Source organism: Callorhinus ursinus, unplaced genomic scaffold, assembly GCF_003265705.2.
Source record: "Callorhinus ursinus isolate GAN/ISIS: 27379988/994484 unplaced genomic scaffold, GSC_fseal_2.0 scaffold3, whole genome shotgun sequence".
NCBI classification, from domain to species: domain Eukaryota; kingdom Metazoa; phylum Chordata; class Mammalia; order Carnivora; family Otariidae; genus Callorhinus; species Callorhinus ursinus.
The window spans coordinates 22916383-22929940 of record NW_027397065.1 but is presented as its reverse complement, the minus strand read 5'-3'; the positions used below and the strand labels follow the sequence as shown (position 1 = coordinate 22929940).

At 39.9% G+C, this 13558-nt stretch overlaps 1 protein-coding gene across 2 annotated transcripts in view; it reads left to right on the top strand.

Annotated features, from left to right (window-relative positions):
- Positions 1-13558, top strand: part of FBXL17 (F-box and leucine rich repeat protein 17) — a 512428-nt gene that overhangs the window by 481750 nt on the left and 17120 nt on the right. For both annotated transcript variants that reach the window (XM_025866870.2, XM_025866868.2), the window contains one exon: positions 7955-8097. In XM_025866870.2, the coding sequence (XP_025722655.1) occupies positions 7955-8097 (143 nt within the window). The remainder of the gene's footprint in view (positions 1-7954; positions 8098-13558) is intronic.

Here is a 13558-nt window from a genome sequence, read left to right as displayed (position 1 = left end):
CAATCTGGACACTGTTACACAGCTGGGTTAACTTTGTCAGAATCCATCAAATTGTACCCTTAGGATTTGTGCAAATTTCTGCATGCATGCTATACTTCCAAAAAGTTCTTTGAAACTGTAAAAAATGAGTGACACTTGATTTTCAGAGATTTAGAGGTCCTAGAAAAGAATTCTCCACATTTGTTGCTTCAAAGACTTTACAATCTAGCAGGAAGACAGGTGTGTTGATAAATAATTCTAATATGAAACAAACTCTGGTAAGTGCTGCATTTGAAATATAAATAAGTGCAATGAAGTAAAGAAAATATTTACTAAAAAGGACAACCTGGAAAAATAGAATATGGTCGCTGTCAGGTTACTACCTAATAATATGAGGAATGTAATAGTAATGTATAAAAATGGAAGGAAAAGATACAAATTAGAAGTAAGTAAATTAGAAGTATTGGTTTCTATACAAGAAGCCACTACTGTTTGAGAGATAAAGTTGTATTAAAATATCAGAACACATAGCTATGCATATGCTTAACAACAAGTTCTTTTTGTTTTTAGTCGACTGACTTTGCCCGAGTTGTAGGTTGTTGTGTTCCAGCAGTTCTCAGCCCTGGCTGCACATGAGGATCACAGGAGCTTTTATCGCTTCTCCTGAATCAGAATCTCCAGGGGTGGGACTTAGGCATCTGTATTTTTCTAGGCCCCTGTGATTCTCCGCAAGCGCCAGGGCTAGGAACCACTGCTGTAGTCCCTGCAGGGCGGAGGGAGCCTTCCCGGGGACCATCACACCACAACAAATGTCTCCGAAAGTGTCATTTCTTTGTTTTTGGAGCTTCTGTGGCTTCTACAAAGAAGAGCACTTTTCATATTTATCTCTTTGTACCCATGCCAAGAAATTTCCTTGCAAATGGCTTTTATCCAAGTATTACATGAAAGATGTTAATCCTACTGTTAAATTTTAACCCTAGCTCTTTCAAGCACTAGGGCATTTCTTCTGATTGTATTGCAGGTACATAGATCCATAGCAGAAGATAGAACTGGAAAGGACAAAATGGCATATGCAGGTCACTTGTTAATGCACTCATATGACTAATCTTCCTCCTATGAGGAAAGAAAATGTATTTTTAGTGGTAACATTTATATCAGATTGTTCACTATGAAAGTAATACCTGCTTTCACTTAGAAAATGTTAGTTCTCTCCTTAGTTCATTCACTCGTTATCTGTTATTAGCTTATCTATGTGTTTCAAATCTTTGCTTCGAAATACTTTTTTTTTTAAAGAGTCTATTTTTAAGTAATCTCTACACCCAGCGTGGGGCTTGAACTCACAACTCAGAGTTCAAGAGTCGCATGCCCCACCAACTGAGCCAACCAGGCACCCTGAAATACTTTTAGAATTACAGAAGAGTTGCAAAAATAGTAGACAGTTCACATATACTGTTCCCCTAGCTACCTCTAATGTTGTCAACTCATATAACCATAGTATAATTATCAAACCAGGAAATTAGCATTGAAACTGTGAGATAGCTAAGTTCCAAATCTTATTTGAATTTCACCAGTTCCCCCCCCCCTTTTTTTTTTGTCTATTCCAGGATCCAGTCCAGGATCTCACAGTGTATGTAGTTGGGGTGTCTCCTCAATCTCCTCCTATCTCTGACACTTCCCCATTCTTCTCTTACATTCCATTACCCTTTAGATTTGTAGACCGTTTTTCAGTTTGGGTTTGTGTGACGTTTCCTTATGCGCAGATGCAGATTATTTATTTTGGCAAGAATACTGCAGAGATACTCAGGTGGTACATGATGTCTATATGTGTTATTACCAGTGATGTGAACCTTGGTCTTTTGGTTAAGGTGGTGGCTTCTGGGTCTCTTCTGATTTGAGCATCCATTGGTGGATTTGGCCTGCAACAGTTATTACTGTGGTCTTTGCCTGATGATGTTTTGTATTTCCCCCATTCCTTCTACACTTATTAATTGGAATTGTTCTGTAAGGAAGAGTTGTCCTTCCTTGACTGTATACCCATCTATCTGTCTATCTCTACAGTATAGACTTGTGGATGCTTATTCAGTTTTCTCAAGTATAGTCCAATACTCTCATTATTTATTTTGATGCTCAAATTGTTCCAGCTGTGGCCATTGGCAGCTTCTTCTGATTGGATCCTGTGTCCTTTTGACATGCCTCCATTCTTTTTTAAGCACTTCTTTTTTCTGTTATCACAGGATGTTTCAAACTCATCTTGTATTTTCTCTGCCCCAGTCTAGGAATAAACCATTTCTATAAGAAGCCCTAATTCTTTTTATTGGAGAATAATATTTATAATCAAAGTTCTAGGTGCTGGTAGATCACTGCTATTGGAGCATCATTGCTCCTAGTCTCTCTCAGCTGAAAAAGATAGGAAATATATGTATGTATACTAATCCATGCATGCACATACCTCATATTTATTAGTTATTTCTAGATCTGTATATCTGTTATATATATATATATGACACATATATATAGACCATGAGTTCATTCTAATATCTCTGATCCCAATTCAATACCACTGGGATCTTTATAAGCCTTTCCCCTTTTCTTGTTTATAACTTCTTTCTCTAACAGTAAAAAGACCAGCTCTCAATATTTACAATCCTAGATTACACATAAAGCAGTTACTGAATTACTAACTCATACCCCTGTGAGAAAGAGATTTAGTAACTAGAGTACAGTATTTACTGACAGTTCTTTTTGGGTTTCACCTTACAACATCCTGCCGAAATAATGTTTTCCAAAGTGACTTAATTGTTAATTCCCATCCCCTTCTGTGTGGTTATCTTATTTGTCTGGGTCATGCTCTTCATTTGTAATACAATTAGCTTCATTTGTTACTGTTTGTATTCTATTTCCCTTTCCTCCAGATCCTTGCTGGTTTTAATTTTTTTTATTTTGGGAGGTATGTAAAATGTTACTATGATGCACAGTCAAAGCTAAATCTAAAGAGATACTCCCAGAAGTGTTCATCCCTCCTGAAACCCTCACCCCTACATTCCATGCCCCCGTCTTCCCTCCCCTTTCCCACCAACCCCGTATAGTTAAACAGTCTCCATATTTTCTGGTTTATCTTTCCCACATTCCTTTTTCACAAAAGAGCAGATTCATATGTGTATGTGCTTTTTAATTATATTCTCTTTTCATATGGCGATAGCACACCATATAAATCCTTGCACTTTACCTTTTTCACTGAATGATTTAGAAGTTCCTAGTGATCTTCCCCCCTTCATTTTTTTACCGCTGCCTAGTATTCAGTTGTGAGAGTATAGCATCATTTAACCATTCTCCTATGTATGGGTACTTAGGCCGTTTCCATTATTTTGCAATTATAATTAATGCTGCAATGAATAAACATATATATATGTAATTTTGTATTATTAAAATATATTTTGGGGGTAGATTCCTAGAAATGGAACTTATTAGTCAAAATTAAGTACGTATGTGCTCATGGCTTTCAGATGCTCTGTATGCCTATGGACATGGCTCCTGGTGGGTTAATGTATATCCTTGACCATTATATGAGTTACTGAATTACAGTTTTTAACTTGTGTAACTTTTTAGAATTTAACTTTTTTTTTGTTGTACTTAGCACATTAAAAAGTATATTAAATTTGCATTGAGTTTAGGAATTAGTCTTGCATAATTTATCCGTCTTCAAGGCTCGGTAAATATCATTGTAATGTGTCAACGGGTCCTAATGAAGGTAGTAATTACACATTACACTTACAGCCCTATCGTCCTAGGTGCAGTCTATGAGTTCATGCTCACCAATGGAGAGTGGGCAGTTCAGGAACTGGCATTGACATAATGACTAAGCGCTTATATAATGCTCTCATTGGCCCAGAGCATTTTATTTTTCAAAACTCTTTTAAGTCTTTTCATTTTATATCAACTGTACCACTGTAGAATGCTTTGGGGAAATATCACGTAGATCATGGCATTTATGTAGGACAAGGTCCCTTCTATGTATTACGTCATTTGAACCTCTGACCAACCCTGTGAAGTAAGCAGGACATAGAGTCAACTTCCCCATTGTCCAGGCGAGGAAGCGGAGATTCAGAAAAGTTAAATGTCCCGAGATCAGACATTGACTAAGTAGTGAGGCTGGAAATGAATTTGAGACTAGACCACAATACAAGTTTCACGGCTAGCTTGGGAACAACAATGAAAAAATATCCAAAGGTAGGCTGTAGTCACAAAGAGTTAAGCTGCTCTATAGATTCTGTAAGTTAAAGATTCTATTGGACCGGTGTTTTATGGTCACAGGGTAAGTCCTTGGCTTATAGGTATATAAGCTGTCATGTTTAAGTCCTGAATAGTGGTGAAAGGAAATACATTCCGAACACATGCAGGCTCCTCTACCACCCTGTGTGCTGCTGTGATGGAATGAGCACTGGCTTGGGAGCCAAACTGTTGTGGTTTGCACCGCGGTTTTGCCACTTATGAGGGGTGGGGCCTTGGAGAAGCATTTAACCTCCGTTTTCTTACCTTCAGATGAGTGTTGTTATTGCTGGGCTATTGGAGGGATTAAAAGTAACTTCATCAGGGGCACTTGGGTGGCTCAGTCGTTGGGCGTCTGCCTTCGGCTCAGGTCATGATCCCAGGGTCCTGGGATCGAGCCCTGCATTGGGCTCCCTGCTCCGCGGGAAGCCTGCTTCTCCCTCTCCCACTCCCCCCTGCTTGTGTTCCCTCTCTCTCTGTGTCTCTGTCCATCAAATAAATAAATAAAATCTTTTTAAAAAAAAAGTAACTTCATCAGAAAGACTCTCCCTCGTGCCCCCCACTTAAATGTTATTCTTAAAGTGACCAGTCCATTTTCTTTGGAGCATTTGTCACAATTTAGAATTATATATATTTTTGCGTTTGTTTCACATCGGTCTCTCCTACTAGAATCTAAGTTTCAGAACATCAAGGGCTCTGCTTGTTTTTGCTACTCTTTGTATCTCTTATGCTTACCCCAGTGCCATTAATCATTGAATAAATATTTCTGAAGTGAATCCTGCCACATCCTTGTACTTGTTTTTAGGTCAGCCCCACAGAAGGGCCTGCAGCTACCCTATCCTTTCCCATCTCTCTGCCCTTCCGTATGCCATTTTCTTAGCCCCACATACTTGCCCTCTTTCATTTTTCTGGAGAATCCTTACTCATCCCTTACAACCTAGTACAGCTCTTCCATGAAGGCTCCCATGATTTCTGTTCCCCCTTGAAGAGTTAGAGGCTCCAGTGCCCCCCGGGCATGCTTCTCTAATAGACCTAAACCACACTATAGCCATTGGTGTGTTCAGCTAACATTTTTAAGAACCAAATCCTCCCCAGGCATAGGCTAGATGCTGGGCATACAACAGGAATAGGAACTGTCATTCTAACGGAGAGATGGGCCACAGCAAAGTAAACAAATTAATAATTACATTTCCAATAGAGGTAAATGATAAGATGATCCGTTTTGAGAAGCTGACCTTTGACTTGAGATATGAAAAGTGACGAGTTAGGAATGGGAAGAGGTGAGGGATGAGCATTGTATTGTCACTGTTTACTCGGGTGATCCTCATTTCTACCCCACCCTGCCACCCTCCACCCCCAATCAGCTGGCCTCTGTGCTCTGTGCATCTTTCTATCCCCACCACCTAGTACACCTGGTCCAGCACCTGCCACATCGCAGGTCCACACGCCAGTGATGCAGCATGTTAGAATTGCCCAGTGCCTGGCCCCAGGCTTTGGATTCAGTACATCTGATATGTGGCCAGGACTGAGAGCCAATTCTCAGCTTATTATCCACTCTCCCACTTAGTATCTTGTGACTGGGAAAGTTATTCAGTCTTTCTGTGACTGATCCTTAAAATGGAAATAATAATGAAATTCCATAAGGTTTCTGAGAGGATTAAATGAGACAATATGCCTAAAATTCTTAGCCCAGTGCCTAACACATGGATGGTCAATAGATATTGGACAAAATGCTCTAGAGTGAGTACTCATAAGGAGTTTGCCGAATAACTGAAGGAGCTAAGGAATAATAAAGTTTAATTCTTACTTTAGTATATAGAATTGTGTCAAAACAAAAACTGAATACCCTGATTTATCCTCAGTTGTCTTATTTACTGCCTATTTTAATTTGGACAAGAAAGGAAAAAAAAGGGGGAATACTAAACACCAGAGTTTTTAGCAGTTAGAATCAATAGCTATTGACTCTTCATTTGCTTATAAAGCAGCCTCTGAAAAATCCTCAGATCATTTGTTTTTACCCTTTTCTGGCTAGTACAGGGCTTTCATGTTCTAGCCCCAAACCTAAATAAAAGTACACAATCCTTTGTCGTCTTTTGAAATCACAGTTTGAGCACTCTGTATTCAAAGAAATTTCTTTTATGTATCTTCTACTTCATTTATCATAGTGAAAATTATGACAATACCAGAGATAACAGTTTTCTTAGGGCAAGGACACCAATGGGATTAACCTGGGATATTGCTTCCACACACAAAGTATCACTCAGACCATTCAGCAAACTTTTGGCAGATCCCCCTCCATCCTGCCCCCACTTCTTTGGAAACTAAATGTCGAAGTAGCATGCAAAAATGAGAGCATGAACAAATTCGTGGCATGAGGAACTTCTAGGAGAAGAAAAAATTTGTCCTTTGTAGCATTTTCACTGGAAAACACTGGGATCATGGTTGTTTTTGTAAACCTTAAATGTCTGACTACTTAGAAGTGCTTTGATATTTGAATGCATGGGCATGAATTTTCTATTTAAGAAAAAATTACTGAGGTAATTAGCAAAGATTTTGCCAAGTTCTTTTCTGTGAGCTCTAGGAGTTAACATTTATTTACATGAGTAATTCACTCTGCTCTTATCAATCTAGTCAATTGGAAAATATCATCCGCCTTTAATGTCACAGAAATCAACGCATCCTATCTTAGAATGAGGAAATAATTAGCAAACAATTTCTTTCCTTTCTAATATGTGTGACATTGTTTTCAGGGTTTTCATTTACAAACCAATGCACCATAAACTTGTTCTGGCTGGAGGTATTGAAGTCTGTTTTCCTGCTCCACAAACGTAGAGGTGTGCACATCTCTCAAATCAGAAGTCCGTAGCGAAGAGCCACCTTCACCCATTGGTCACTCTGACAGGGTGAGGGGTAATGGAGCAGAGATAAGTTGTGCACATCGTAGATTATGGGATAAGCATCTGCACTTTAGTTTAGCGGTACAACGTTCAACGGTCAAGACGACTAAAGATACCGATAGTCTGCAGATGACAGGCTTCATTTTATATGTTAATAGAAGGAAAACTTCTAATAATGGTGAGGAAATTCACCATAACAAATGCATTCCCTTTACTGCACTCCAACATGGCACCAATTAAGTTCAACTGTATGTATAATGCACTCTTAATTCCTAACAGTGCCAAGAAGGACTAATGGGAAAAATATTATATAGTCTTACATTTTACAGATCATGAACAGATGGAAAAAATTATGCCAATCGGTAAAGAAACTCACTGCACTGTAACACACCTCAAAATGGTGCTTACACGGATTTTTCTTTTTAAAAATTATTCAAGTTATCTTGGGTAAAGTTTAGTTTCTACTTGGGGTTTTCTGTAACCTTATATATGTAATTCATTTTAATTTATTTCTTCTGCAGATATGAATGTTTGAAAGTACAGGTAACCTTGTAATGAGTAAAACTGATAAGAGGTTGTGTGCTAATGAAAGGGGAATTATGGAATGATTATTCACTTTGTGAAAGGACTTGTCATAGAGCAAGCTTTCCGAAAACATTTCAAATTGAATTTCATTTACAAAACACTCGTTTACACACAACCTTTCAGGAACAAATTTAGTGAGGAAATGAGGGGAATAGTCATAATAAGGTAGAGGCCCTTACGCTGCTAACATTTACGCTTGCTTTCTCTCTCTCTGTCCCTCTTTGCAGCGCTGATAGCCATCGGCCGGTATAGCATGACGATAGAGACTGTGGATGTCGGCTGGTGTAAAGAAATTACAGATCAAGGAGCCACCCTCATTGCACAGAGCAGCAAATCCCTGAGATACTTGGGGCTGATGAGATGCGATAAAGTAAGAGTTACCTCTCAAACTTGTTTTCTATATATCAGCATAGGTAATAGGTTTCTGTCATACTCTGTCTCCCTATATGTACAAGTGTGTACATGAACATACATGTACTGTGACAGCTACGCATCGCATTGCCAGATGCCTGGTTTTCTAAATGAATCTGGGATTATTTTTGCATTTCTCTGTTTTTTAAAAATGAATTTTGTGCTTATGCAGAAAGGAAAAGCAGTCATACACACAGTCAAATTAGATTTTGGCCTCCTCTCCCTAAGTCCATGAACCAAAATGAAAAATGTTTGCATGGCACACAGCAATGTGCAGGGTCTAACAGTAAAATTCTTTTCTGCGTTCCAAGTTTCCTTCAACAGTAAGGTGGAAAGAACAGTGCCAAATTGGTTTTTCGCAATTTGAAGTGTGTGATTTCAGTGTTCAACATCTATGTATTCTAGCCATCTGGGGGCAAGAAAGGGCCAGTGAGGGGATATTATGTGGGAATTTGCACCTTTCCACACTTAAGATGCCACTTTTAGCACATGATGAGAAATGGTCCCAGAGGTCCCACTCAAGGTGTATGGAGCTGGCCAGGAGACGTGGGTGTGAGTTTGGGAAATTGTGCCACATTTAATATGGGGCCCTTTGAAGACTGAGAAGGAAAAATGATAAAAATCTGTACTGATCACCAGCCACGACAGAGGTGCTTTCCCCCTTGTTACTTCCATGTCTCCCCTGTAAGTCTAACAAGTGGTTATCTGCACTGTGAAGGGGAGAAAACAGAGGCTCAGAAAGACCAGGCACTGGCCAGCGGCCACTTATCCAAGATCTGAACCCAGGTCTTTGGAGTCTGGGTCCAGTGCTTGTGGCACACACTGGGTGCAGTCTCCGGGCAAAGGGACTACTTTCTTGGGAAAGATCAACCTCAGATACTTGCTCAGAACTTGCTAGCCTCTTAAAATAATTTATACACGTGTGCTGCTTTTGCAAATGGTGCTTAGGGACAAATCTAGCAAAAGAGAGTGAAACTAAATATATATGTCTCTCCAAAGGCATGCATTTTCTAAACGTAGCATATTTGGGGGCAAATAGGAGAATGGCCCAAATCCTTTGTGTGCTATGTCATTTTTGTTAATTGACCTAGTTCCTGTCTCCAAATGCTTTAAAATCCCAACTTATACTAGGCCTTTGCCAGCTAGTTATGTTTAGAGAGAATTTACTGTATATTCTCAGCCCAGCCTCAAAAACTGACTGTTACTAAGCAACAGCACTGAGATCCAGGGGTTGCAAGTCTCCCTCAAATTTCACTACTAACTAACCTGATGCTGCTACTAACCCTGTCACTTTAAAATGACTTCTTTTGGGGCCTCCTGGCTGGCTCAGTCAGTGGAGCATGTGACTCTTGATCTTGGGGTCAGGAGTTCAAGCCCCATGTTGGGTGTAGAGATTACTTAAAAATAAAATCTTTTAAAAAAGAAAATTTCTTTTTATTTTTTTTTTAAGATTTTATTTATTTATTCATGAGAGAGAGAGAGAGGCAGAGGGAGAAGCAGGCTCCCAAGGAGCAGGGAGCCCGATGCAGGACTCGATCCCGGGACCTTGGGATCATGACCTGAGCCGAAGGCAGACGCTTAACCATCTGAGCCACTCAGGCGCCCCAGAAGATTTCTTTTTAAAACAAGTTAAAGAGTCTGCAGTAGACAGAGTATTCTAGAAACGTGAAGCAATGACAACAGCTTTGCTCAGTGTCTGCCAGAAGAAACTGCTACCTGAGTACTCCTAACCAAGGATACCAAAATGTATGCATTCAAAATGTATCTGTGTATCCACAAGCATTCTTGGAAATTACCATATTTCTAGTCCACATTCTTTAGATTTGTTGAGGTCAGCTCCACCTTCAGAGATGAATTGTACAAGTTTATGTTCCAGTTAGTACAGGAGATTATTCCAGACATACTTGCTGACCAGCATTTTGCTAATTTTAAGTTAAGGAATGGATCCTTTTCTACCCAAATGCAAATTACTCCAAAATGAGATGGGGAGGCTGTTCTGATTAGCAGTATCCCTGAGAGAGTGTTAGTCCTTTGCTCAGGCGGCCTCTGAATCCTTTCTCCGAACAGTGAGCTGTTCTGAGAGCTGCTGGCTCTAGCACCACCCTGTCTGCCCTTAGCCTGCTGCCATGCGGCCTGGCCCGGGGGATGCTGGGTCCAGCCTTGCTGCCTAGCGTCCTTAGGCTTACGGCAGCTCAGAGCCAGACACGAGAGGTTCTGAGAGGACAGAGGAAGCTTCCAAACCACCCACAAAGTGCAAGTAAAGCCTTGCACATAATAGCCTGTTTTTTGATTTAGTTGGATGGAAATCTAGATTAAGTAGCTACTCAGCTTTCAAAATTTGTGTTATGCAATCTATCTCCAGATTTTAAATTTTTATCAAGACTCAGAAAGACTTGAGTAGCAAAGAGGTTAAAATAGTTGATAGGTCACGGACTTAAGAGGCCAGAGTTCACATCTGGGCTCTGCTCTCCATAGTGTCATCTTGGGCAGTTGCTTACTCAGTGCCTCTGTTTCCTCATTTGTAAAATGGGAATAATAATAGTACCTATCTTATAGAGTTGTTGTGAGCATTTAAGTAAGTGAACATATACCATGCTCTTAGAATAATCATGTTTGTTGTATATAAAATACTGAGTGCTACTGATTATTATCATCAATGTCACATTAACCTGTTTTGATATTTGAAATTTCCAAATGAGAAAAAAATTGTACTGCCTGCTATCCAATTTTGAAAAGAAATTAAAGAGAGAAAATATAAACTGAGATTGGAGAAGACGTTGTCCTTTTACTTTTTCCTCTGTTAAATTTAAAATTCAGATTATTGGGGCGCCTGGGTGGCTCAGTTGGTTACGCGACTGCCTTCAGCTCAGGTCATGATCCTGGAGTCCCGGGATCGAGTCCCGCATCCGGCTCCCTGCTCAGCAGGGAGTCTGCTTCTCCCTCTGACCCTCTTCCCTCTCATGCTCTCTATCTCTCACTCTCTCCCTCTCAAATAAATAAATAAAATCTTTAAAAAAAAAGAATACTTTAAAAAATAAAATAAAATAAAATTCAGATTATTATTTTCTATACTAAGATGTCAATAATTACATTTTCTACACACTCGACAAAGGAAAACTAATACCTCCATGGGACACTCTGTATTTCGAATCAACTTACAAACCTGGGCGTAGGGATGAAGAAAGATTTGCAGTGGAAGAAAAGGCTGAGTTGAAGATAAGACAATTCAAATAGGGAAACAAAAAGAAAGTAATAATAATGGAGAAAAATAAGAATAGAAATAGAAGATCCAGAGAAATCATGATCAGGATATGGAGACGAAGACCCCATTATCTATCCCAGTGTGATCATCTGTGCCAACCAATAATTGAAGAACAAAACTAGTTTGGATCTATCAGCCTTCTCTCTCTCTGTACCTTAACCAAATTTGCTAACCATTAATAACTCGCCAATTTGGTTTCCTCCCCTTTCTGCATACCAACTGGAGCCAAAGGAGAGACCAGAGACCTTGATGGTCTACACAGTTAACCCCCTTGTTAGGAATGTTGTCGCTGGGATCCTACTCTGGGGAGAGATGGGGTTTGTGACGTCTGTGTGTCCCAGGACTTGAGTTCTGTGATCCTGTGGTTCTGTGACATATTGAAGGCTAGTAATATTTTCTTTCACATGCAGCCAGTTTCATTTGGGGCCACTTACATTTAATTTGGAAGCTATATTTTACCAAGCGTGAGCTTTTTTTCCTCATGTGGGCTTTTGAGGAATTGCAAGAATAACAAAATGCATTTGTTGTAGGAAAAGGTGTTTTCCTCTGTCTCCCTCTTCTTTCTCTCTCTCATTTGGTAAACAAAGAACAGATGAGAAACATTAAATGTATTCTTTGCAATGAAAGCAACGTATGCTTAGATTGTCAGACAATATCTAAACTGAACTGCAGTGCATGTGTTTGGCTGCAACATTGGTGACTCCTAGGGAGGAGTCCTCCAGCCATTCCTCAAACGCAACATTCCCTGAGCACTTGTAAAATTAGGAAGTGCATTAAGAAGCCCGTGTTTGAGTAGCTGTTCCGATTGCTGGATGGATAAGCATGTTAGAGGCATTACTTTGAGTTTTAAAACCGACACCACTTAATCTCCTAAACTTTAGTGCATTGTAAGAACCAAGGGAAGAAAACGCTGTGTGAGACAGCTTTCATGAACTGGGGTGAACTTATATTCTTAAAGACTGTTCAAAGGCTTACTTGACCTTGGGAATTAGAGTTGACCTGAAATCACCTATCAACTTAACACGCATTTATTTGGTGATTTAGTTAAAACCGCTTGTATAATCAATGGGACTCTAGTAAGAGCGATATGTTTACTCTGCTTTCCACGATTATAGACAGTCGATGGCTTTGGTCATAGAAATCATTTTCACAACTTCAGAGTAGACTGTTCTATAGAACTCTAGGTTCCATATAGATCTGTTTCTTCTAATAATATGATATTTTCCTCATTTCTTACAAGGCAGTTTGGATGGAGAACAAAACTGAAAAGGACCAAAAAAAATCATGGGAAAGCTGTAGGGCAAATGGAAATACAGTGTTCAAGGTTAATGGAAAATGTTTGGGGTAACAGGGTTGATGAGAAGGGAGGGAGCCCAGTGGCATGGCACTGGCTGAGAAACTAGACCTCGCCAGAGGCAGCCTGGCTGGTGTGGAAAACCTTGGTGATAAAATGTCGTGGTGGGAACCTCTGCAGTGTGTGTTAATACAGAAGTTTGGAGACAGAGGGCCTGAATTATGAGCAGCGAATAACATCATAAATGTAGCAATTCTCAAATGCCAAATTCTTGTGAAAAGCAGTTGGATGGAGAAATGCTGGAGCTTTTAAAAGCTCCCTTTCACTCTCTCTCTCTTTTTTTTAACTTCATGCAGAACTAATTTTATACACTGTTCATTTGATTTGAAAATGCCAGCGTCTGGGGTATCATTAAAGAGCGTTATTGAGGGAGCTACTCTTGGCAAAGCATTTTGCTTAAAATGCTTATTTGTTCTTATGTCCCTGCAGAGTTGTAGACAGGAAGGAGAAAGTATACCTCGATTTACCTCACGCCGCTCCTCTGCCTCAGCCTGGAGCAGGTAGTTTCTGTGGGGAGGCTCCTTCTCCTTGGCCTCTAGAGGCGCCAGGAGGGTCGTGGGGGCCACATTACTTAAGGAATAGACATAAATAGATTTTGAAAGGTCCACCCCAATGTCCTATGACCAAACCCTCTTGGAATTTCTTTGATTTCTAGTTGACATAAATTAGAATTACACAGGCGTGAAGAGTCCGCCCAGAAAAGATCAGAGAGGCTGCCGGGGGGGAGGAGAAGCCTCTGTGTGATCCTATTGATTATCCAGCTGCCTTCAGGCCAGGGGCTTCTGTGAGGCTGACTGTTATTGA